This window comes from Myotis daubentonii, chromosome 1 (genome assembly GCF_963259705.1).
Source record: "Myotis daubentonii chromosome 1, mMyoDau2.1, whole genome shotgun sequence".
In the NCBI taxonomy this organism is placed as follows: Eukaryota; Metazoa; Chordata; class Mammalia; order Chiroptera; family Vespertilionidae; genus Myotis; species Myotis daubentonii.
The window spans coordinates 145,303,379-145,324,120 of NC_081840.1; the positions used below are offsets into that span (position 1 = coordinate 145,303,379).

The 20,742-nt window shown below is 37.3% G+C and overlaps 1 protein-coding gene across 9 annotated transcripts in view; it reads left to right on the forward strand.

Moving 5' to 3' along the window:
* TET2 (tet methylcytosine dioxygenase 2) overlaps positions 1-20,742 on the forward strand; it is a 120,238-nt gene that overhangs the window by 82,851 nt on the left and 16,645 nt on the right. For 5 of the 9 annotated variants that reach the window (XM_059661564.1, XM_059661549.1, XM_059661540.1 and 2 more), the window contains 5 exons: positions 390-480; positions 1,837-1,930; positions 2,551-2,759; positions 16,942-17,092; positions 20,505-20,594. In XM_059661564.1, the coding sequence (XP_059517547.1) occupies positions 390-480; positions 1,837-1,930; positions 2,551-2,759; positions 16,942-17,092; positions 20,505-20,594 (635 nt within the window). Of the gene's footprint in view, positions 1-389; positions 481-1,836; positions 1,931-2,550; positions 2,760-4,582; positions 5,195-12,852; positions 12,923-16,941; positions 17,094-17,557; positions 17,705-20,504; positions 20,595-20,742 lie in introns of those variants that run through there. The other 4 variants (XM_059661596.1, XM_059661582.1, XM_059661605.1 and 1 more) reach the window with 4 other exon arrangements.

Consider the following 20,742-nt stretch of genomic DNA (forward strand, 5'->3'; position numbering starts at 1 on the left):
AACATCCAAGTAGCAGGCAGAATTCCAGTTAGCTATAAAAACTTTTTTTAGTGTACAAAACCAATTGTATTTGATATTACATATAATATATTATAGTCCCCACACTTTTTCTTGTTTGGTTCCATGCATTTGGTATAAAATAATTTCTTAGTCCATATCTGAAATATAATTTAATACATTTTTATCCAACAGCCAACATATGCATATACTTAATTATTTCACACTTTTTCTAATAAATGACTCCCTTAATTTACTCACTTGGGGGGAAAAAATGTGTAAAGTCACATTTAGGGCCCTTAATGTGCAGTTGGGGGATAAGCTTTGTGGATGTAGCCTTTATATTTAGTATAATTGAGGTCTAAAATAATAATCTTCTATTATCTCAACAGAGCAAATTATTGAAAAAGATGAAGGTCCTTTTTATACCCATCTAGGAGCAGGTCCTAATGTGGCAGCTATTAGAGAAATCATGGAAGAAAGGTAATTAACGCAAAGGCACAGGGCAGAGTAACGTTTATCCTTTTGTATATGTCAGACTTTTCCAGCTTACACACACACAAAGCAGTAAACAATCGTAAATTGAGTAATTACTAGTAGGCTTAGCTATTCGAGGGTTGCCAATCCTGCACACTGTGCTATTCACCAGGGAGTCACAATATTTGACAGGACCAAGAGTCTGCGAGCTGGCACAGGCTGCCCACTTTGACATGGGTGCCAGAAAACCCAGGCATGAGCAAGAATCATCCTGCTTGCCAGGCATAAGGGTGCTGGCACAAGCTGCAGTGAGAGGCCCCACTGTGGCTCTCCCACTGGGCGATAAAGTGTCAAAGAGGAAGAGGGGGGACGTGTGGTTTAAGAAAGGAACCCGTTGAGTTAAATTCACCTAGAATTATAAAGGCGTAGTCCTCTCTAAGGAAGTTGTCCCCAGTCTGAGCAAAGGGCAAGTGTGATATACTGAATAGAAATAGAGACATTCTATTTATAGTTGCATTTTCTTTTTTTACTGTCAGTCACAGGTATGCCAGTACTTACCTGAATCTACAGTTACTCCTGCATGTAGAAGACTCTTAAGAGCGAGATACTCAATGCAGAGAGACATTCATATAGGTATCCACAGCTCTTGAGCTGTTACTATGCTAGGATGCCTTTTCTCTAAGAGGTAGGCAGTGTTATCATTGAAATACATTAGGAGACATGCTGGGCAGCAAGGACATACTTTGCATCATTCTTGCCCCATTTCCAAATTAGCATGTAGAAATTTACTAATCATTTCATGCCCCCCTTTTTATTTATTAACAAGTAGTAAGTAGTACCTTGGTCAGAAGGGAAGATATAATCAATTTCTAGAACTATCCTATATTCTCAGTATTGCTGGATACTAGTTATTTGCCAGCTTCCTTTTTAAAAATGTGAGATTCTTTGAGGAACAGTTATAACTAAAATCTATTATGATTCCCTATGTTTAAAATAGCTAAATTTAGTTAAGGAAAAAAAAATCAAATAATATATATCTTAGAAGACTGAATTTAGCAAACTTAAAAAAGTCTTGTGCTTTGTGAAATTATGTATAAAACTAAGTTTTCCCATTATTTTCACCTAACATATAATTTTGAAATAGTTCATTACAATTATCAGTATATTCTTATACTGAAGAAAAACAAGGCTTAAAGTCTATTATCTAGTTTGCTTGGCATAAACTTTAAAAAAGTAAATAAACCATTTATTTCTCAGGATGTGGTAATAGAGTAAAATTACACTCAGATGTTCAATATTTTGGGTATCTTTTAGGCCCATTTGCTAATTTTATGTGTGTGTGTTTCTGTGGATTTCTTTAAGGTTTGGACAGAAGGGTAAAGCTATTAGGATTGAAAGAGTCATCTATACTGGTAAAGAAGGGAAAAGTTCTCAGGGATGTCCTATTGCCAAATGGGTAAGTGTGACTTCACAGGGCTTTTGGTCTTCAGTTCTGGGCATTTTCATTCATTAAATTTAACCCTGAAAAAATTATGTTAACCCAGATCAAAGAGTTATTTATACCAGCTAAAAGGAATATTGCTTATATTTATTTTATCATGTGTTATCTCTTAAGGAAAAGACAGATTAGTTTTATAATCCTATGCTAACCATATTTAATTGAAAGAATTGAATGGTGAGAAGGAGGTCCATTCAAGCACCTGCTACAAGTATAATTCTTCCTTTAAATACCTTCACTTCATTTATGAAAACCTTGATCTTTATGAAAAAGACCTGCATGTCTTCCCTCTAGCTCTGGCTTTAATTCAGGGAGCGTTGCCCCAACTCTGCTGGGTATACAGTAGTCAGCTAAACATTGAGCAGTTTTTCACCTCTCCCAGTTCTGACCCCAGGGTAAACCCCCCACTTTGTACATGGGTTACAAAAGGCAAGTTGTAGGGGGTGGTAAATGTTGCCCTGTGACCCAGACGTGAGAAAATATGCATGCATAAATCAATGCTGACATCTGCTGCAAGTGACCCTTGTCTTGTTTTGGTTGGGGTGGTGGGTGTTGGGGTGGAATGGTGACCCGCACAGGTGGTACGCAGAAGCAGCAGCGAGGAGAAGCTACTGTGTTTGGTGCGGGAGCGAGCTGGCCATACCTGTGAGGCTGCAGTGATTGTGATTCTGATCCTGGTGTGGGAAGGCATCCCCCTGACTCTGGCTGACAAACTCTACTCGGAGCTCACCGAGACGCTGAGGAAGTACGGCACGCTCACCAACCGGCGGTGTGCCCTGAACGAAGAGTAAGTGAAGCCAGGACCTCTTCTCTCTTCCCACGGATAGCAAAGCCTGATCGTTGGTTGGAGGGAAGAGAGTTGAACCTGCATTTTCACATTTTTAAAATGGGGGTCAAAATGCCTGCTTCACAGTCATGCAATAGGAGGTTGTGTTTGCTAACGTGGACAGTGTGAGACGATTTCATTCATATTTTGTACCTTCAGATAACATAGCCATTAGTTAGGACCAGCTTGCTAAGTGTCTGTACCCGCATGAACTCAATCGCACCATAAACTTGAAAATACTTGTCTATCTACTTGCTGCAAATGACAACTCATTTGTGTGCCTGGCCATCACATGAGTAAGTATTGACATCCCTTGTAAGTGGCAGTGCTTGAAACAAAAGACGTTTGCTGAGAAACTTTGGGATTCCCAGGTGAAGGACCGCAATTGTATACGTAGCAAACAAAACACAAGACCTGTAGTAGCAGTTATAGAGAACCAAACCAGTTTTGCTTCCATTTAATCTAGTTCATTATTTCCACAATAGTAATCAAAATTGCTTCCATTTCTACTATGTCTAAATCTTCAAGAATTTAGTGTCCGTAGGATATGCATTTTTTCCAGGAATATATAAATATTTGGAACAGAAGAACAGGGTTTGCACTTAAATATATTTAGCGCATCCAAGTGTTAGTATGGTTTTTTGTTTACATTCCTGTTTGTTTTCAACTCCCTCCACTTGCAGGAGAAATCTTTATTTTTTTTTTAATTATTCCTCTACTATGCCATTCCTGTATAACATTCAAAGACTATAGGATAATTCACTATGCTACACTGAAATCCTACCATACGTAGTTTACTTACAATTGATTCTAAGGTAATTTTGATTTTTCACTTCTTCCTTTAGTCTCCTTTCCTCTGTATCCACCAAACTGCACAATAGTTTACTGAGCTTATGCAAATACTATATTGCTCATTGCAACAACCCATTGCTAACCAAATTTTTTTTGCTATTAGTCTAACTGGTATGGTTTTACTAATTTTATCTTAAAATAGGTTCTCTCTCTGGGTCATGAGGGAGTGCAAATCAACTATAAATAATCTGCTTAAGAAAGTTTTTTTTTTTTTTTTTTTGTACATGAAATTGTTGCTTGACTTTCTATGGTAGTTGTAATCCAAAAATGTCATGGTATGCACCTCACTGCCATAAATCTACATGTGGTGGAAGGTCAAAGTTGCTGATTTCAGCAACTTACAATGGACTGCTTTAGGTGTAACATACTATTCAGCTTACCCCAACTTCCCTGTTCCTCGTTTAAAATTGTACTTTAGGTGCCTGGAATCAAAAAGGAAATGAAAGTCAAGACACCTTGAGCTAATTGTTGATGATAGCATTTTTCTCAGAAATTCATTAACACTGCCTTGTATTTTTAAAGCAGACTTCCTCCTAGACTTGATGGCTTGAACTTCTAAACCAGTGAAGAATTTGTTTAAATTTATTGAAGTATCATGCAACTATATTTGTAATTGATTTAAGCTTCATTAATATTATACATCTCTGGTATTTTTATATATTTAGTGCATCTAAGTGTTGTATATTTTGTTAAGGTTTTTCTTTAATTTCTATAAATGCCATTGCCTGAAGTGGAGTCAGACGTTCTATATGAAGAACTCTCCTAAAATGTATTATTTTGCATTTGGAAACCAGAACAATAATTGGGCGAGGGTCTAAGAAAAGTTATAATTGGTCTTAATAGGAGGTAATTACAAAATTATTAAAACATGTACTTCAAATAGTAAGACATTTTAAAGGCCAATCTGTAAACTTTTGCTTATCTTTGTTTAGTATTTCAAGGTGAAGATGAGTAACTATTTAGATGAAATTTTCACTTTGGGCTATTCTCCAAATAGTAATTCTCCAAAAAACTGTACTTGAGAAACATGATTAAAATAGACTCTTCACAACAGAGACTTCACTCAGATACACTTTATAAGTTTCTTCTACCCCATACAATAAATTTTATGTTTGGCAGAAGTTAAAGTTATGATTCTTTGCCGAGAACATAGGATAATATCACATTGGAGCTGCTGACCCAGCTTAATGTTCAAAGCTGTGTGAGCCTCGTCGCTGAGTTCTTACAAATCCCAGTGCCCACAAGCACCATCACCACCCACTGTGAGTCCAGGAAGAGACTCGGTGCGCTTTCAGTGGGACAGTCAGAAACGGACTTTTACATCCTCGGAGCCAAAGCAGCTGTTCCTCCTTTAAAGATTCCCCTTTGAGATTTCCACTTTATGACTAAGCCTAACCAATATGTTTTTGGCAAGTTAGTGTTGTGGGAGCGTACCTGTCATCATAAGAAAGTCAAAGCCAGAAATGCTTTCTGCCAGGCCGGGTGATGTTAAACTTGTAAAGAAATTTGCTGTTACAGACTGGCAGCTGTCAGAGGGGCGGGAGTGAGGGGGATGGGTGAAAAAGGCGAAGGGATTCAGAAAACAAAACAAACCTCATAGACAGACAACAGTATGGCGATTATCAGAGGGAAATGGGGGTGGGAGGAGGGAGAAGAGGGTATGGGGGGATAAATGGTGGTGGAAGGAGAGTTGATTTGGGGTGGTGAACACACAATATACAGATGATGAATTACAGAATTATACAGCTGAAACCTATATAATTTTATTAACCAGTGTCACCCCAATAAATTCAATTGAAAAAAAAGTAACTGCAATTACAGAAATGTACATTAAATGGAGGCGTGTAGTGTAACACACCCCTATGGGCCCATCACACAGCTTCAACATTTATCACCATTTTATCAACACCATTTCATGTATTTTCACCACACAGCCTACTCCCATCCCCACCCCCCACTAGTGTTTTAATGCAGAACACAGTTACCATATTCTCTCACCTATGTACACTGCAGTATTGCAGTGTGTATATCTAACAGATAACTTGTTTTACAAAGCCTAGTCACAGTGTCATATCAATCACCTTAAAATTTATGGTTTAATGTTCAGACCATGTTCAAATTCCTGAATTGGATCCTGTTTCCCCCCCCCAAAAAATATTAAAAGTAAAAAGATACTGAGAAAAGATAAGTCCCCACCTTGCATTTGATTGATGCTTTTGAGTAGAGTAGTCCCAGTTCGTGTCTGTTATCTAGCGTAAGTGTTAATAGAACTTTCATTCTCAGAAGTGTCCCATTTTGGAAGATAAGTTGTATGATTCACAAGCCTCTTTTTATTTATAATAGTCTCCCTCTCTTTTTTTTATGAACTTATTTGTAATAGAAACTATGTGATTTGCTCTGTAAAATTTCCCATATTCTGGATTTGGCTCATTCGACAGTTGTTTCATTGAATGTGTTCTCTGTCCCTATATCTTCTGTACACTGGTAATTTGACATACATATATGTGTATATTGGAAAAAATGCTTCATAAATGGTAATGAAATAATCTTAGTTTTTCTTATCTACCAGGTGGGACGTACATCTGCTTCGATTCATTTATAGTATTTTTAGGAGTGTTCAGTTAGTTCAGGATTGTCAGCTTGATTCATCCACCCTGAAGTTTCCCTGAAAACTTTCACCAAATGATTTAATGCATCCATTATCATTTCCTCTTTCCAATTCGAGTTTGAAAATTGATATTTTTCTTATTCTCTGATGTATAAATGTCAGTGTTATATGCATCTAATTTATCTTTGCTAGTTTTTCCATACTTGCATAAGTTTAAATATCCAGATGGTAAATCAAAAGGTTGAGAATGTTTTTAAAAATCTGTTATATAGATGAATTATTTTTATTACATTTGCTCTACTGATTTATAATTTAACCATGAGCCAAACACTGTGCAATATTAAAGGGAAGACAGTATGTGTTAATTCTAACAATATTTGAAAGATCCCTATAGAAATAAAAATTCCTTTTAGTAGCCACTTCAAGTAGGAAATCACCTTAAAGCCATTCCAACTTGTTATATAGGGATGTTTTTTGTTTGTTTTTTTGTTTGTTTTTTTATATTGACTTTCTTCTTTTATTCTTTTTGTCAGTTTTTTTAAGAAAAACAATTTTAAATATAGTAATGGTACATGCAATAAACCTTAATATTTCAAGAAAATCTTAAATATAATAATGTTACATGCAGTAAGCATTAATATCTCAAGAAAAATGATTTTAAATATGATGTTACATGCAATAAACACCAACTATTCAATAAAAAGTTCTCACATATAATATTACATGCAATATACATTAATATTTCAAGAATAAAAATATTTTAAGTATAATATTACCAAAACTGTACAAACATAGTATGATATCTCAAAAGTTGTAGGAAATACTAAAAATCTGCAAATAACAAGATTACTTCTATTATATTCTAGAATATTTTTCCCCCTCTGGCTCTCTTTTTGTTTATCAGCTTATGTTGTGCATTATATTCCAAAAATGAGTGAGATCATATGATATTTATCTTTCTCCGACTTTCTTATTTCACTTAGCATGATGCTTTTAAAATCTATTTTGTCAGATATGAGTATTGCTACTCCAGCTCTTTTTTTTTTCCATTTGCATGGAAAAAATTTTTCCATCCCTTCACTTTCATCCTGTGTGTGTCTTTTGTTTTGAGGTAGGTCTCTTGTAGACAGCATGTAGTTGGGTCATGTTTTTTTATCCATTCAGCTACCCTACCTTTTCATTGGAGGAACATTTAATCCATTTACATTTAGGGTTATTATTGAGAGGTACTTAACTTTAGCCATTTTAATTCTGAATGGCTAGGTTTCTCTCTCTGTTTCTTCTTTTCAACAATCCCTTATAGCAATCCCTTTAGCTTTTTCTGTAATGCTGGCTTGGTGGTGATGAACCCTTTTAGCCTTTTTTTTTTATCTGGGAAGCTCTTTATTTGACCTTCTATTTTTAATGATAGCCTTGCTGGATATAGTAATCTTGGTCTCAGATCCTTGCTTTCCATTACGTTGAGTACTTCATGCCATTCCCTTCTGGCCTGTAGAGTTTCTGATGAGAAATCAGGTGTCAGCCTTACAGGAACTCCTTTGTATGTAACAGTTTTCTTTTTCTCTTGTTGCTTTTAAGATTCTCTCTTTGTCTTTAATTTTTGGCATTTGAATTATGATGTGTCTGGGTGTGGGTCTGTTTGGGTTCTTCTTATTTGGGATCTCTGTGCCTCCTGAACTTGTGTGGCTTTTTCCTTTACCAGGTTAGGGAAGTTTTCTACCATTATTTCTTCAAACACCTTCTCTATTCCTTTCTCCCTTTCTGCCTCTTCTGGCACACCTACTATTCTAATATTGTTACGTTTCACATTGTCCCACAGCTCCCTTAAGCTGTCATCCTGTTTTTTAATTGTTTTTTTCTTTTTGGTTCTCTAATTGAGTGATACTTTTAATTCTGTCTTCTAATTCACTGAATCTGCTTCCCCTAATCTGCTGTGTATTCCTTCTGATGTGTTCTTTATTTGTGTTATGTCATTCTTAATGTCAGGCTGTTCTTTTTTCATAGTTTCTATATCTTTTTTCATACTGTTGAGCATTTTTTAACATCATTACTCTGAACTCTGTTTCAGATAAGTTTCTTATCTCTGCTTCATTTATCTCTTCTAGAGAATTCACTAGTTCTTTCATTCGGGGTTGTTTCTTTGTTTCCTCATTTTGGTTGTGTTTGGGTTTGTGACTATGTTTTAGGTAGATCCTCTATACCTCTTAATCTCTAGTGCAGGACAGTGTTAAAGGCTGTTTCTGACTTAGATCAGGCAAAGACTCAAAGCCTCCAGAGATCGCCTCTGTCTACAGACTAATAGGATTCCAACTTGAATTGCTGCCAGGCAATTGTCCTCAGGTGTGGGGAGAGTTTTTTCAACAGGGTGGGGCAGTTGCTTCTGCCTGAAAGCTAATTGTTACTTTTAATCTCTTACGTTGCCTCAGGGCAAGGTATTTTCCAATAGGGTGTGTCAACTGTCTTCCCTACCCCCACCCCCACCCCCAAGGCAGATGTCTATGTGGGAAAGATGTCCTCCACTGTGTGAGGGAATGACTCAGCCCAGAAACTTGGGGTGTCTGCCTTCTGAGCTCTATCCCCCAAGTCCCCAGTCCTGGGTTCTTCTCTCACAGCTCCAGTCCACTTCACCCTCCCTCTGCCAGAGCACAAGGTGGGTGGCTCCTCAGGGAATTTTTGTTCATTGGCCCTTTAAGAGGGTGTTTGAACTTTCAGCTGCCACTCCCTAGCAGACAACACCCCACTGCTTTTCACGGCTAGATGTTATGTGGGTGCCCTTCTCAGTTTGGTGCTCTCTGCTGGGGAGCCCATTTTTTTTGATAAGTTATCAGCTGTTGGTACATCGGCTTATTGAAACTCTCTTGTACCTGATGAGTTAACTTTTCTTTCTTACTGCTTTCAAGATTCTTTCTCTCTTTGGCTTTTAACAGTTTTATTTCACTTTTAGGTGTGGAGCACTTTGAGTTTGCAATTTGGAGTTGGTTGAGCTTCTTTAATGTGTAGCTTAATGCTGTTCATCAAATTTAGGGATTTTTTGGCCACTTTTATTCAAACAGTATCTGTGCTAGATACTGTCTTACTCTCCTTTCCACAGGTCTCTGAGGCTCTATTTACTTTCATTCTTTTTCTCAAATTGGATCATTTCAATTAACATATCTTTAACTTCTCTCCCCACTACTTTTTCTTCCTGCTGCTCAAGTCTGTTGAACGGCTCTAATGGCTTTTTTATTTGTTATTGTACTTTTCAGTTCCAGAGTTGCCGCTTTTCTACTTATTGTAGTTTCTCTCTGTTTTATCTCATTTACTTAATAAAGCATTGTTTTTCTACTTTTAGTTCTTTTTTTTTAATTAAATCTTTATTGTTCAGATTATTACATTTGTTCCTCTTTTTTTCCCCCCCATAACTCCCCTCCTCTCAGTTCCCGCCCCACCCTACACCCTCACTCCCCACCCACTGTGCTCTTCCATAGGTGCACAATTTTTGTCCAGTCTCTTTCCGAATCTCCCACACCCCTTTCCCCCCCAAGAATAGTCAGTCCATTCCCTTTCTATGTCCCTGATTCTATTATAATCACCAGATTATTTATTCACTTGATTCTTAGATTCACTTGTTGATAGATGCATATTTGTTGTTCATAATTTGTATCTTTACCTTTTTCTTCCTCTTCCTCTTCTTAAAGGATACCTTTCAGCATTTCATATAATCCTGGTTTGGTGGTGATGAACTCCTTTAGCTTTTCCTTATCTGTGAAGCTCTTTATCTGACCTTCAATTCTGAATGATAGCTTTGCTGGATAAAGTAATCTTGGTTGTAGGTTCTTGGTATTCATCACTTTGAATATTTCTTGCCACTCCCTTCTGGCCTGCAAAGTTTCTGTTGAGAAATCAGCTGACAGTCGTATGGGTATTCCCTTGTAGGTAACTCGGTTTCTTTCTCTTGCTGTTTTTAAGATTCTCTCTTTATCTTTTGCTCTTGGCATTTTAATTATGATGTGTCTTGGTGTGGTCCTCTTTGGGTTCCTTTTGTTTGGGGTTCTCTGTGCTTCCTGGACCTGTAAGTCTATTTCTTTCACCAGGTGGGGGAAGTTTTCTGTCATTATTTCTTCAAATAGGTTTTCAATATCTTGGTCTCTCTCATCTTCTGGCACCCCTATAATTCTGATGTTGGTACGCTTGAAGCTGTCCCAGAGGCTCCTTACACTATCTTCGTATTTTAGGATTCTTTTTTCATTTTGCTTTTCCAGTTGGGTGTTTTTTGCTTCTTTGCGTTTTGAATCTTTGACTTGATTCTTGCGCTCCTTTGGTCTGCTGTTGGGAGTCTGTATAGTATTCGTTATTTCAGTCCGTGTATGCTTAATTTCTAGTTGGTTCTTTATCACAACATCGAGGGTCTCATTAGATTTCTTGAGGATCTCACTACATTTATCGGCGGTCTCACCAGTCTTTTCGAGGGCCTTACTAAGTTTATCGGCAGCTTCTAGACAGTTCTTGAGAGACCTTAAAAGTGTGGTTTTGAGCTCTATATCTTCCATTTCTGACATTTGCATCCTGTTTCTTTGTCTCCGCATTTTTTTATCTTTTCTTGGTGCACCCCCTACTGGTCTTTGTGCGCATTCTTGTAGTTAAGCCTTGATTGCTGCCGGCAATACCGGGGGTGATTTAACCTCCAGGCTAACTGGCTATGAGAGTCCGCTGTGTCTGCAGTGGGAGAGCTTCTGTGCTGGATCTCTAGGGCGGTGCTAATCTAGCCTTTGCCTGAGGCTATCTGGCAAATGGCTCTGCGCAGGGCTTGGGCGGGGCGGGTCCCCGGGGATCTACAGGGCGGGCAGGAGCGAGCAGTTATGGCTGCTCTCAGTTCCGTCCCTAGGGGCTCTGCCTCTCAGAGTCCCGGCAACTGCTGCAAACCTCGGAGAGAAAGCTGCCTTCGAGTTCCGACCGAAACCAGATAGTCTCACTTCTCCCGTTTGAGTCTGGGTCCCTAGAGACTCGCCCGGATCTGGAGCTCAGAGTCTGAAACTCCCTCCTGATTGAAAACAACAACCGCGCCCTCCGCCGCCAGCCCGCTCCGTGCTCGCACTCCGCACCTGAGTATTTCACTTCAGCACTGCGCCTCCTCTGAGTCTGGATATGATATTCTCTTTCCTCCTAGTTGTAGAATTTCCACTCAGCCAGCCTTCCTGTGGTTCTGGATGATGTCTGTTCTGTCCTTTAGTTATATCTCTGAAGTGGTTGTTCGAGGCAGCAATCTCCGGCGTTAACCTATGCCGCCATCTTGGTTTCCTCTACTTTTAGTTCTTTAAGCATGGTTTCCTTCAGATCTTTAAACAGACTTGAATAGTAATTCAAAGTCTATCTAGTAGTCTTACATCTAGACTTCATCAGTGACAGCTTCTGTTGACTGATTTTATTCCTCTATATTGATTATACTTTCTTGTTTTTCTGTATGTTTCATAATAGTTTGTTAGAAAAATACCTTTTTAAGTTATATAACGTAGTAACTTTGGAAATTAGGTTCTCTTCCCACCTGAGGATTTGTTATTGTTATTGGTGCTATTCTTGTTTATTTGTTAGTTTAGTGATTTTTCTGAGCTGTTTCTGTAAAACCTGTATTCTCTCTTAAAGGCAGCCATGGAAGTATATGGTTGGCTTAATTATCAACTAATGGTTAGACAGAGATGTCCTAAGGTGCCTAAAAGCAGTAAGTCTCCCACTCATTGCCAAGGGGCATGCCTTCATCATTCAGCCAGGCAATTTATAGCTCTAAGCATGTACTTAACTTTCTGGTTCCCACGAACATTTTGGGACTTTTTAAAGCCTCCCATGTACATCTCATTTCAAAGCTTTTAAGTTAGCCGTTTCTCCCCTTCAACTGTTACCCGCCACCTCAGGCAGCCACAATATTCAACAATTGCCTCTGACTGTTTTTAGCAAACACCTGTGGGAGGAAAGTCTGTGCACACTAGGTGAATTCAAAGTCAGATCAAATGAAGAAGACATCCTTATGAATGGAGTCTTCTAGAGAATTACCAAATAGATAAAATGATGACACTTATCTGGGAATGGGGCTGTGGGTGATATGCAACCTAATTCTGCTGCCTCTAGTTGTTGCCAGGGTGATTTTCACCATAAATGAGGGTTTTCAAGGCTGCTGTGGAGGTCAGGGAAGAATGGGAATAGAGAAAGTTAAAATACCACAAAACTTATTCTTCCCACCAAAATTTCATTGCTTTTCTTGAATAACTGCTCCTGGAAAGCTACAAGCCTTTTGTTAATTTCCAGATTTCTCAAAAGTTGATTCTGGCAATGTTTACTAGTATTCTCATTGCTTTTATGATGGAGAGGATTTTCAGAGATTCTTATTCTACCACCTTTGCTGATATCTGTAAAGTTATCATTTATATTTATAACAGTTTTTCTGCATTTATTAGCTGGAATTCTTTAAAGAATGTTTCCTTATCAACTCTTTGGTTATCATTAAATATAGTTTGTAAACAAATGACAGAATAAATTCATGGTAAGCTGTGAAATTTCTGAATAGTGATTTAGTGCTTTGGTATTAATCCAAAAATCATCAATTAGTTTGTTCTTTCTTTTTAGTGTCACTATTAACTCATGGATTTTAACCTATGTTCAATAACAAGTTCTCTTCATGTCACAATATAGAGAAGTAAGTTCAAAATAATATCATTACTACTAATACACTATTGATATTCAATAAGGGCAGAAGAGCAATGCATGAACAAAATGAGAATTTCAATAAAGAGATGAAAAATATTTAAAAGTCCCATACATAAACCACAAAACTGAGGAATACATAATTCAACTGAAAATTTCACTAAAGGGATTCAACAATAGACTACACCACTGAAATAAACAACAGGACAAAGAGCAGCGGAATTCATCCAATCGGAGGAGAAAAAAGAAAAATCAAATAGGAGTGAAGACAACTTAATAGTTTATAGGTGTGAGGACCAGTATATACATTATAGAGAACCTAGAAGAAGAGAGAAAATGGCAGAAAGCTCATTTAAGAAATAATAGCTGAAAAATATCTAGAGTAAACATGCCAAAACTTCTGAGATGCAGCCAGAGCAGTTCTAAGAGGAAGCTTTATAAAAATAAATACCTACATTTGGGGGGAATATCTCAACCTAACTTTATACCTTAAGGAACATGATAAAGAGAAAAAAACTAAGCCCAGAATTAGCAAAAGAGGAAATAGCAATGATTAGAGCGGAAATAAATGCAACAGGGACCAAAAGACAATAGAAAAGATAAATGCAATAGAGATTTTTAAAACTGAATTTATTGGGGTGACATTGGTTCACAAAACCATACAGCTTTCAAGCATACAACTCAACACAACATTTGCACACTGCATCATGCACCCATCACCCAAAGCAGTCTCTTTCCATCCCCATTTATCCCCCATTTGTCCACCTCAATAGAAACAAATAGTCAAACCTTTAGCTACACTTACCAAGAAAAAAAGAGGGAGAACTCAAAGATATACAAATGTAAATGTAAAAGAAGACTTTACTACTGATACCACATAAATACAAAGGATCATAGAGAATATTATGAACAATTACATACCAACAAATTAGACAACCTAGAAGAAATAGATAATTTCCTAGAAACATAAAGCTTAATAAGACTGAGTCATGAAGAAAAGGAAATTTTAACAGAACAATTAGTAGTAAATATATTAAATCAGTAATCAATATCCCCATATGAAAAGAAATCTGAGACACCCAGAGAGCATTATGTTAAGTAAAATAAACCAATCAGAGAAATCAAGTATGATACGACTTCATTCATATGTGGAATCTAATGAACAAAATGAACTGACAAATAGAAACAGGCTCACAGTTGTCAAGGTGGGGAGGGGGTTGGGGGTGGGTGGGTGAAAAAGGTGAAGGGATTAAGCAAAAAACAAACCAATAACACACAACAGTATGATGATTACTAGAGGGAAAGGGGGGTGGGAGGAGGGAGATGAGGTTATAAGGGGGGATGAAGGGTGATGGAAGGAGACTTGGGGTAGTAATTACCTAATACAATATACAGATGATATATTATAGAATTGTTCACCTAAAACCTATATAATTTTATTAACCAATGCCACCCCCAATAAATTCAATAAAAATAATAATTAAAACAAAAAACTCACAAAAAAGAAAAATCCTGGACCAGATGGCTTTAATGGTGAATTCTACCAAACATTTAAAGTTGAATTAATAGCAATCCTCCTTAAACTCTTCCAAAAAACTTGAAGAGAAGAGACCACTTTCAAATTTATTTTATGAGCCCACTATTAATCTGGTACCAAAACAATGGGCACTATGAAAAAAGAAAACTACCAGCCAGTATCCCTGATGAACACAGATGTAAAAATCCACAACAAAATATTAGCAAACCAAGTTCTATAGTGCATTCAAAGGATCATACACCATGATCAAGGGGGATATATTCCAGGAATGTACATATGGTTCACCATACCAAATCAGTCACTAATCATCAGGAAAATGCCAATCAAAACCACAATGAGATATCACTTCACTCTTGTTAGGATGTCTATTATCTAAAAACAAGAGGTAACAAATGCTGGGAAGAAAAGGGAACCCTGTATACTATTGTCGGGAATGTAATCTGTAACAGCGACTATGGAAAACAGTATAGAGATTCCCTAAAAAAATTAAAAATAGAACTACCATATGATCTAGGAATACCACTTCTGGGTATATATCCAAGAAATTTTTATCTCAAAAAGATATCTGCACTCCAATGTTCATTACAGCATTATTAATAACCAAAGTGTGGGTACAATCTAAGTGTCATCAAAAGGTAATGGGGTAAAAAAGATGTGGTATGTGCATACACACACAGGAATACTATTCAACTTTCAAAAAGGAAATCCTGACATTTTTGACAACATGGATTAACCTGGAAGTCATCCTAAATGAAATAAGCCAGACAAATACTGCATGCTATCACTTACATGTGGAATCAAAAACAAAAGACAATCAGACTCTTAGAAGCAGAGTAGAAAAGTGGTTGTGAGGGGCTTGAGACGAGGGGAAATAGGAAGAGACTTACAAAAGGATACAGTATTTCAATTATAAAATTAAGGCCGGGGGACCTAATGTACAACATGGTAACTATAATAGATAACACTGTACGAGATATTTGAAATTTGCTAAGAAAGTAGAACTTAAAATTTTCTTTCCACATCAAAAAATAAAAAGAAAGAAAGAAAAAAGATAAATACGTGAGCTGACGGATGTCTGAATTAACTCGATGGAGGAAGCCTTTCGCAATGTATACATTATGTCAAACCATCACGCTGTACACTTTACATGTCTTACAGTTTTGTCAATTATACCTCAGTAAAGCTGAACAAATAACTTAATATAGTTTGGTTGGTAGGTTGTTTTATCATGTTTTTTTGTTGGCTTCTTAACTTTATTTGTTTATTGCTTTCAGGATATATTGACTTTGGCTGTGAGGTCACAATAGTGTATTTTATCCAAGAACTAAGGAGCACTCACATACCCATCAGTAATAGAATGGTTAATTTGTGGCATATAATGAAACATTAAAATACATAAATAAAGCATGATACATGCAACAACATGGATGGGTATTATAAACATAATGTTGAACAAGGCAAGGCATAAACGGTTTATACTATATAGTTCCACTAGAGGCCCAGTGCACGAAATTCGTGCACTGAGGGGAGGGGGAACAGTCTCTCAGCTCGGCCTGTACCCTCTCACAGTCCAGGACCCCTTGCTCCTTACCGCCCGCCTGCTTGCTGCTCCTTATAGCTCGGCTTGCTGCTCCTTAGTGCTGCTGCAGAGGTGAGAGAGGCCCCTGCCACCACCGCTGCACTCACCAGCTGTGAGCCCGGCTTCTGGCTGAGCAGCGCTCCCCCTGTGGAAGTACACTGACCACCAGGGGGCAGCTCCTGTGTTGAGCATCTGCCCCCTGGTGGTCAGTACACGTCATAGCACCAGTTGTTCTGGTCATTTCACCGTAATGGTTGCTTAGGCTTTTATTATATAGATATGCATATGTATGTATTTATGCATAGATATAGTTTTGCCTATTTTATACTGTATATACAATATATTTAACACTAGTATTTTAATATAGTATTTTTATATTAACAGGCAAAATTACATACACATATGTATATATATACATACACACTATATACAGTAGGTATATAGTATCCTATATATAGTATAAAATAGGCAAAACTGTGTTTGTGTGTATATATATAATTGCTAAAAATAGGCAATACTAATCTCTTCTAATAGAAGTTGCTTTTTGGGGGCAATGCCTGGAAGGAAGAATTAAAAGGAGATTCTGGGGTGCAAGTATCTGTTTTGTTTCTTCATTTGGATGCTACTGTTTGGGCATTTCACTTGTAAGCATTTGTAAGCTATGAAATTAAGTTTACTTTCCTGTGTGTGTATGATACTACAATAAAAAGTTTTTTAAAATTGTGTTTTAAAGTCAATTAAAATAGTTCTTTTCTGATGTGATTATGTCAGAGCTTAAAATAGAGTTAGATTAGATGTTGTTAAAAACTACTTTGCACGCAGACACTCAGAATATGAGATTGGTAGCATAGCTATTGCTCTCCTCAGCCATGAACTTGATCCTTTGATTTCTCAGGAGAACCTGTGCCTGTCAAGGGCTGGATCCAGAGACCTGTGGTGCCTCCTTTTCTTTCGGTTGTTCGTGGAGCATGTACTACAATGGATGTAAGTTTGCCAGAAGCAAGATACCAAGAAAATTTAAGCTGCTTGGGGATGACCCAAAAGAGGTTTGTTTACTTCCTGATGTATAATCTCTTAATCTTTCATGGAGAATTGATGAGCACAAAAAAACAATATGTCAGGGGTCCTCAAACTATGGCCTGCGGGCCACATGCGGCCCGCCGAAAACATGTATCCGGCCCGCTGGGTGTTTTTGCTGCCTCTGTGTGCATAGGAATTTGTTCGTAGTTTTTTTTTAAACTATAGTCCGGCCCTCCAACGGTTTGAGGGACAGTGAACTGGCCCCCTGTTTAAAAAGTTTGAGGACCCCTGCAATATGGCATACTCCATTCACCTCTAACAAAGAGTTTCATCTCAGAGATGAATCAACAAAATCTTTGCTAAACTGTAATCACATTGTAATAATTTAAGTTAGCATAATAACCATGTTACATCAAAGTTATAGATAAAACAACATAAACTCTTCATGCCTATTGCCTTTTATATTTATTTGTATTTTATATTAATTCCAGAGTTTTAAACAGATGTCATTTCAATATTAGATCTAAATGTTAACACTTCAATGTTAAAACTTTCGTCCATTGCACCTGAATAATAGAAGTCATGTTCGTGACTGCCACGTTCAGAAAAGGCCATTTCTAGTCACATTTTCACACCAGGAGAATTGGTAATTTAGTTTCTGTAATTAATGCATTCAAGTACCTAAAACATACTTAGATTTTAATACAAAAGTATAACTTAAATCAGTGAACACTGATTTCTTATTTAAGTCACTGATTTTTGTTTTCCTCAATAATATATATTTGTCAAAATATAACTTGTAGGTTTGTATCAAATTTTTTAAACTTTTGGGTAGCATGCATTCTAGAGTATGCTAATTGAATAATCGGGAAACCTCAGTATATTTAGCATTTAGATATGACCAAGTTTTTAATTATTCTGTGCACCTTATAATTATCTTTCAAATTTTAAATGCAATTGAAGTAAACAATTATGCTATGGATATTAGAATATTGATATATCCTTTTAAATGAAAAATTTGTTACTTTATTATTTATGACTACAACAGCAAGTGAAAGTTTAATAAAGTACAAAACCTTTTGAAATTGATATAATTTTTTTTCATAGTATCATTTTTTAAAATATTTTTATTGATTTCAGAGAGGAAGGGAGAGGGAGAGAGAGATAGCAACATCAATGATGAGAGAGAATCATTGATCAGCTGCCTCTTGCATACCTCCTACTGGGGATCGAGCCCGCAACCTGGGTTTGTGCTCTTGGCCAGAATCAAACCTGGGACCCTTCAGTCCACAAGTCGACACTCTAGCTAAGGGGTGGGCAAACTTTTTGACTCGAGGGCCACAATGGGTTCTTAAACTGGACCGGAGGGCTGGAACAAAAGCATGGATGGAGTGTTTGTGTGAACTAATATAAATTCAAAGTAAACATCATTACATAAAAGGGTATGGTCTTTTTTTTTTTAGTTTTATTCATTTCAAACGGGCCGGATCTGGCCCACGGACTGTAGTTTGCCCACGGCTGCTCTAGCTACTGAGCCAAATTGGCTAGGGCAGTGGTCGGCAAACTGCGGCTCACAAGCCACATGTGGCTCTTTGGCCCCTTGAGTGTGGCTCTTCCACAAAATACCACATGCGGGCGCGCACATACAGTACGATTGAAACTTCGTGGCCCATGCGCAGAAGTCGGTATTTTGTGGAAGAGCCACACTCAAGGGGCCAAAGAGCTGCATGTGGCTCGCAAGCCGCAGTTTGCCGACCACTGGGCTAGGGCAATAGGATCATATTTTTAATAAACTATATTATCTAAATGTGTTAGATGTCCTGTTTTCAAAAGAAAAAATGAACCTACACTAATAAAACAGAAAGATGCAAATTGACCATACCTTTGTGACGCCCACCAGCCAATCAGGAGTGAGTATGCAAATTAACCTAACAAAGATGTTGAGTTAATTTGCATACGCAGGCACCAAGTGGCCAGGGGCGAAGTGGGATGCAGGCGTTCCACACCGCCCTAGCCACTCTGAGCCTCTGGGCAGTGTGAGAAGGCAGAAAGATGGCTCTGGCCAGAGCAAAGGCAGAAGGAAGGCCCATTCTTGCACGAATCTTCGTGCATCGGGCCTCTAATACTAAATAAGCCCAATTTAAGGCAGCAATTTTGCATGCTGTCAGCCATTTTAATTTTCCACACTAGAGAACTTTTTCACCACTTTTTCATAAGTGCTTATCATTCAAGCCAGATTTCACGTAAACCAAACTGAGTATTCTCACCTACAGTTTTCAAAAGCATATTACTTTAAAAATCTATTATTTGGGTGGGTGGGTGGGGTTACTGATCATTTCTCCTTTCAAATAAACTTTGCCAAGTTCTTCATATACATTCTAGTTGTGACGATTTTATTCATATTTGAAGCATTAAGGAATTATTAGTTATTATGTGAAGAGATCCTTTTAAATTTTGAAATGCTATTTTAATAGACATTTAAAAGTATGGAGGTTAGAAATAGACAACTTAAGCCAAACAAATCCTTTTAATAGCCATCTTGCTTGGCAGCAAAATGGAGAGGGAGTAGAGAATGTGACCTCTTTAAGACTGTATATTTTTCTTTAAATGTGTCTTAGCCAGACCTACTATACATTACAAAGAGCATCTAAGTTCCCCATGCGCCACAGACTACTAACATGTTAATCAGATCCTTAAACCCTCGGTGCTGGGCATCATAGGAGGCACTAGACCTACTGCCCCAAATGAGGTTGCTCTGTGTTCATTCTGGAAGGCCTACTACAAGAAGTCCATGAGGACTTGCAAATTTTATCAATGAGCTTCACAGAGGACGTGGGTGGCTAGTATGAGAGGGGTGGAGTGTTTTATCGCAGAGGAAATAAAGTCACTTTCTTAGAATGAAAATGGGGGGAAAAAATCCATGCAATTTATTTTAAATCCAGTCTTAGAAGGGAATTAAAATGACTTTAGCAGGAGCATGCTGTCTCTACAAATTAAGTTTCCTCAGTGACTCAGGGGAGGACAGACCAGCTTAAGAAACACGTTTTAGTCTTTCAGTCAGAACCCTCGCTGTGGGAAAGGAAAAGGAAAACAAAAATAAATAAAAAATTTTTTTTTAAAAAAAGCCAGTATAGTTTCATTCTCCTAACCCTTCTATCAGCACAGGCTTCTATTAATAAAATGCCAAATATCTGCATGCAAAGTAGAAAGTTGATTAATCTTATCAGAAGAGCTAGATATTAATAGCACATATGAAACTGGGTAATATATGGCCTATACTTTCACTTAGAAATAGTCATGTTAAGATGCTTTATTTAGTAAGATGAATAGTATATAGTGATTTGTATCTAAGATATGGGGGGGGAATCTAATTGATAGTCTCATATACAGAGAGAATGGATTTAGAATTTAATATGTAGAATTATTCATTTTATACAGGAAGAAAAACTGGAGTCTCACTTACAAAACCTGTCTACTCTTATGGCACCAACATACAAGAAACTTGCACCTGATGCATATAATAATCAGGTAAGTTTAAATAACTGACAACAATTGGGACCATTTACTTAGTATTGATGACCTATCTACCTACTTCCAAACATATTTTTGAAATGATTTTTGTAAAAAATTTTCTAACTTTTTTCTATCTAATTGTTGAAATCACTGCTGTGTTCTA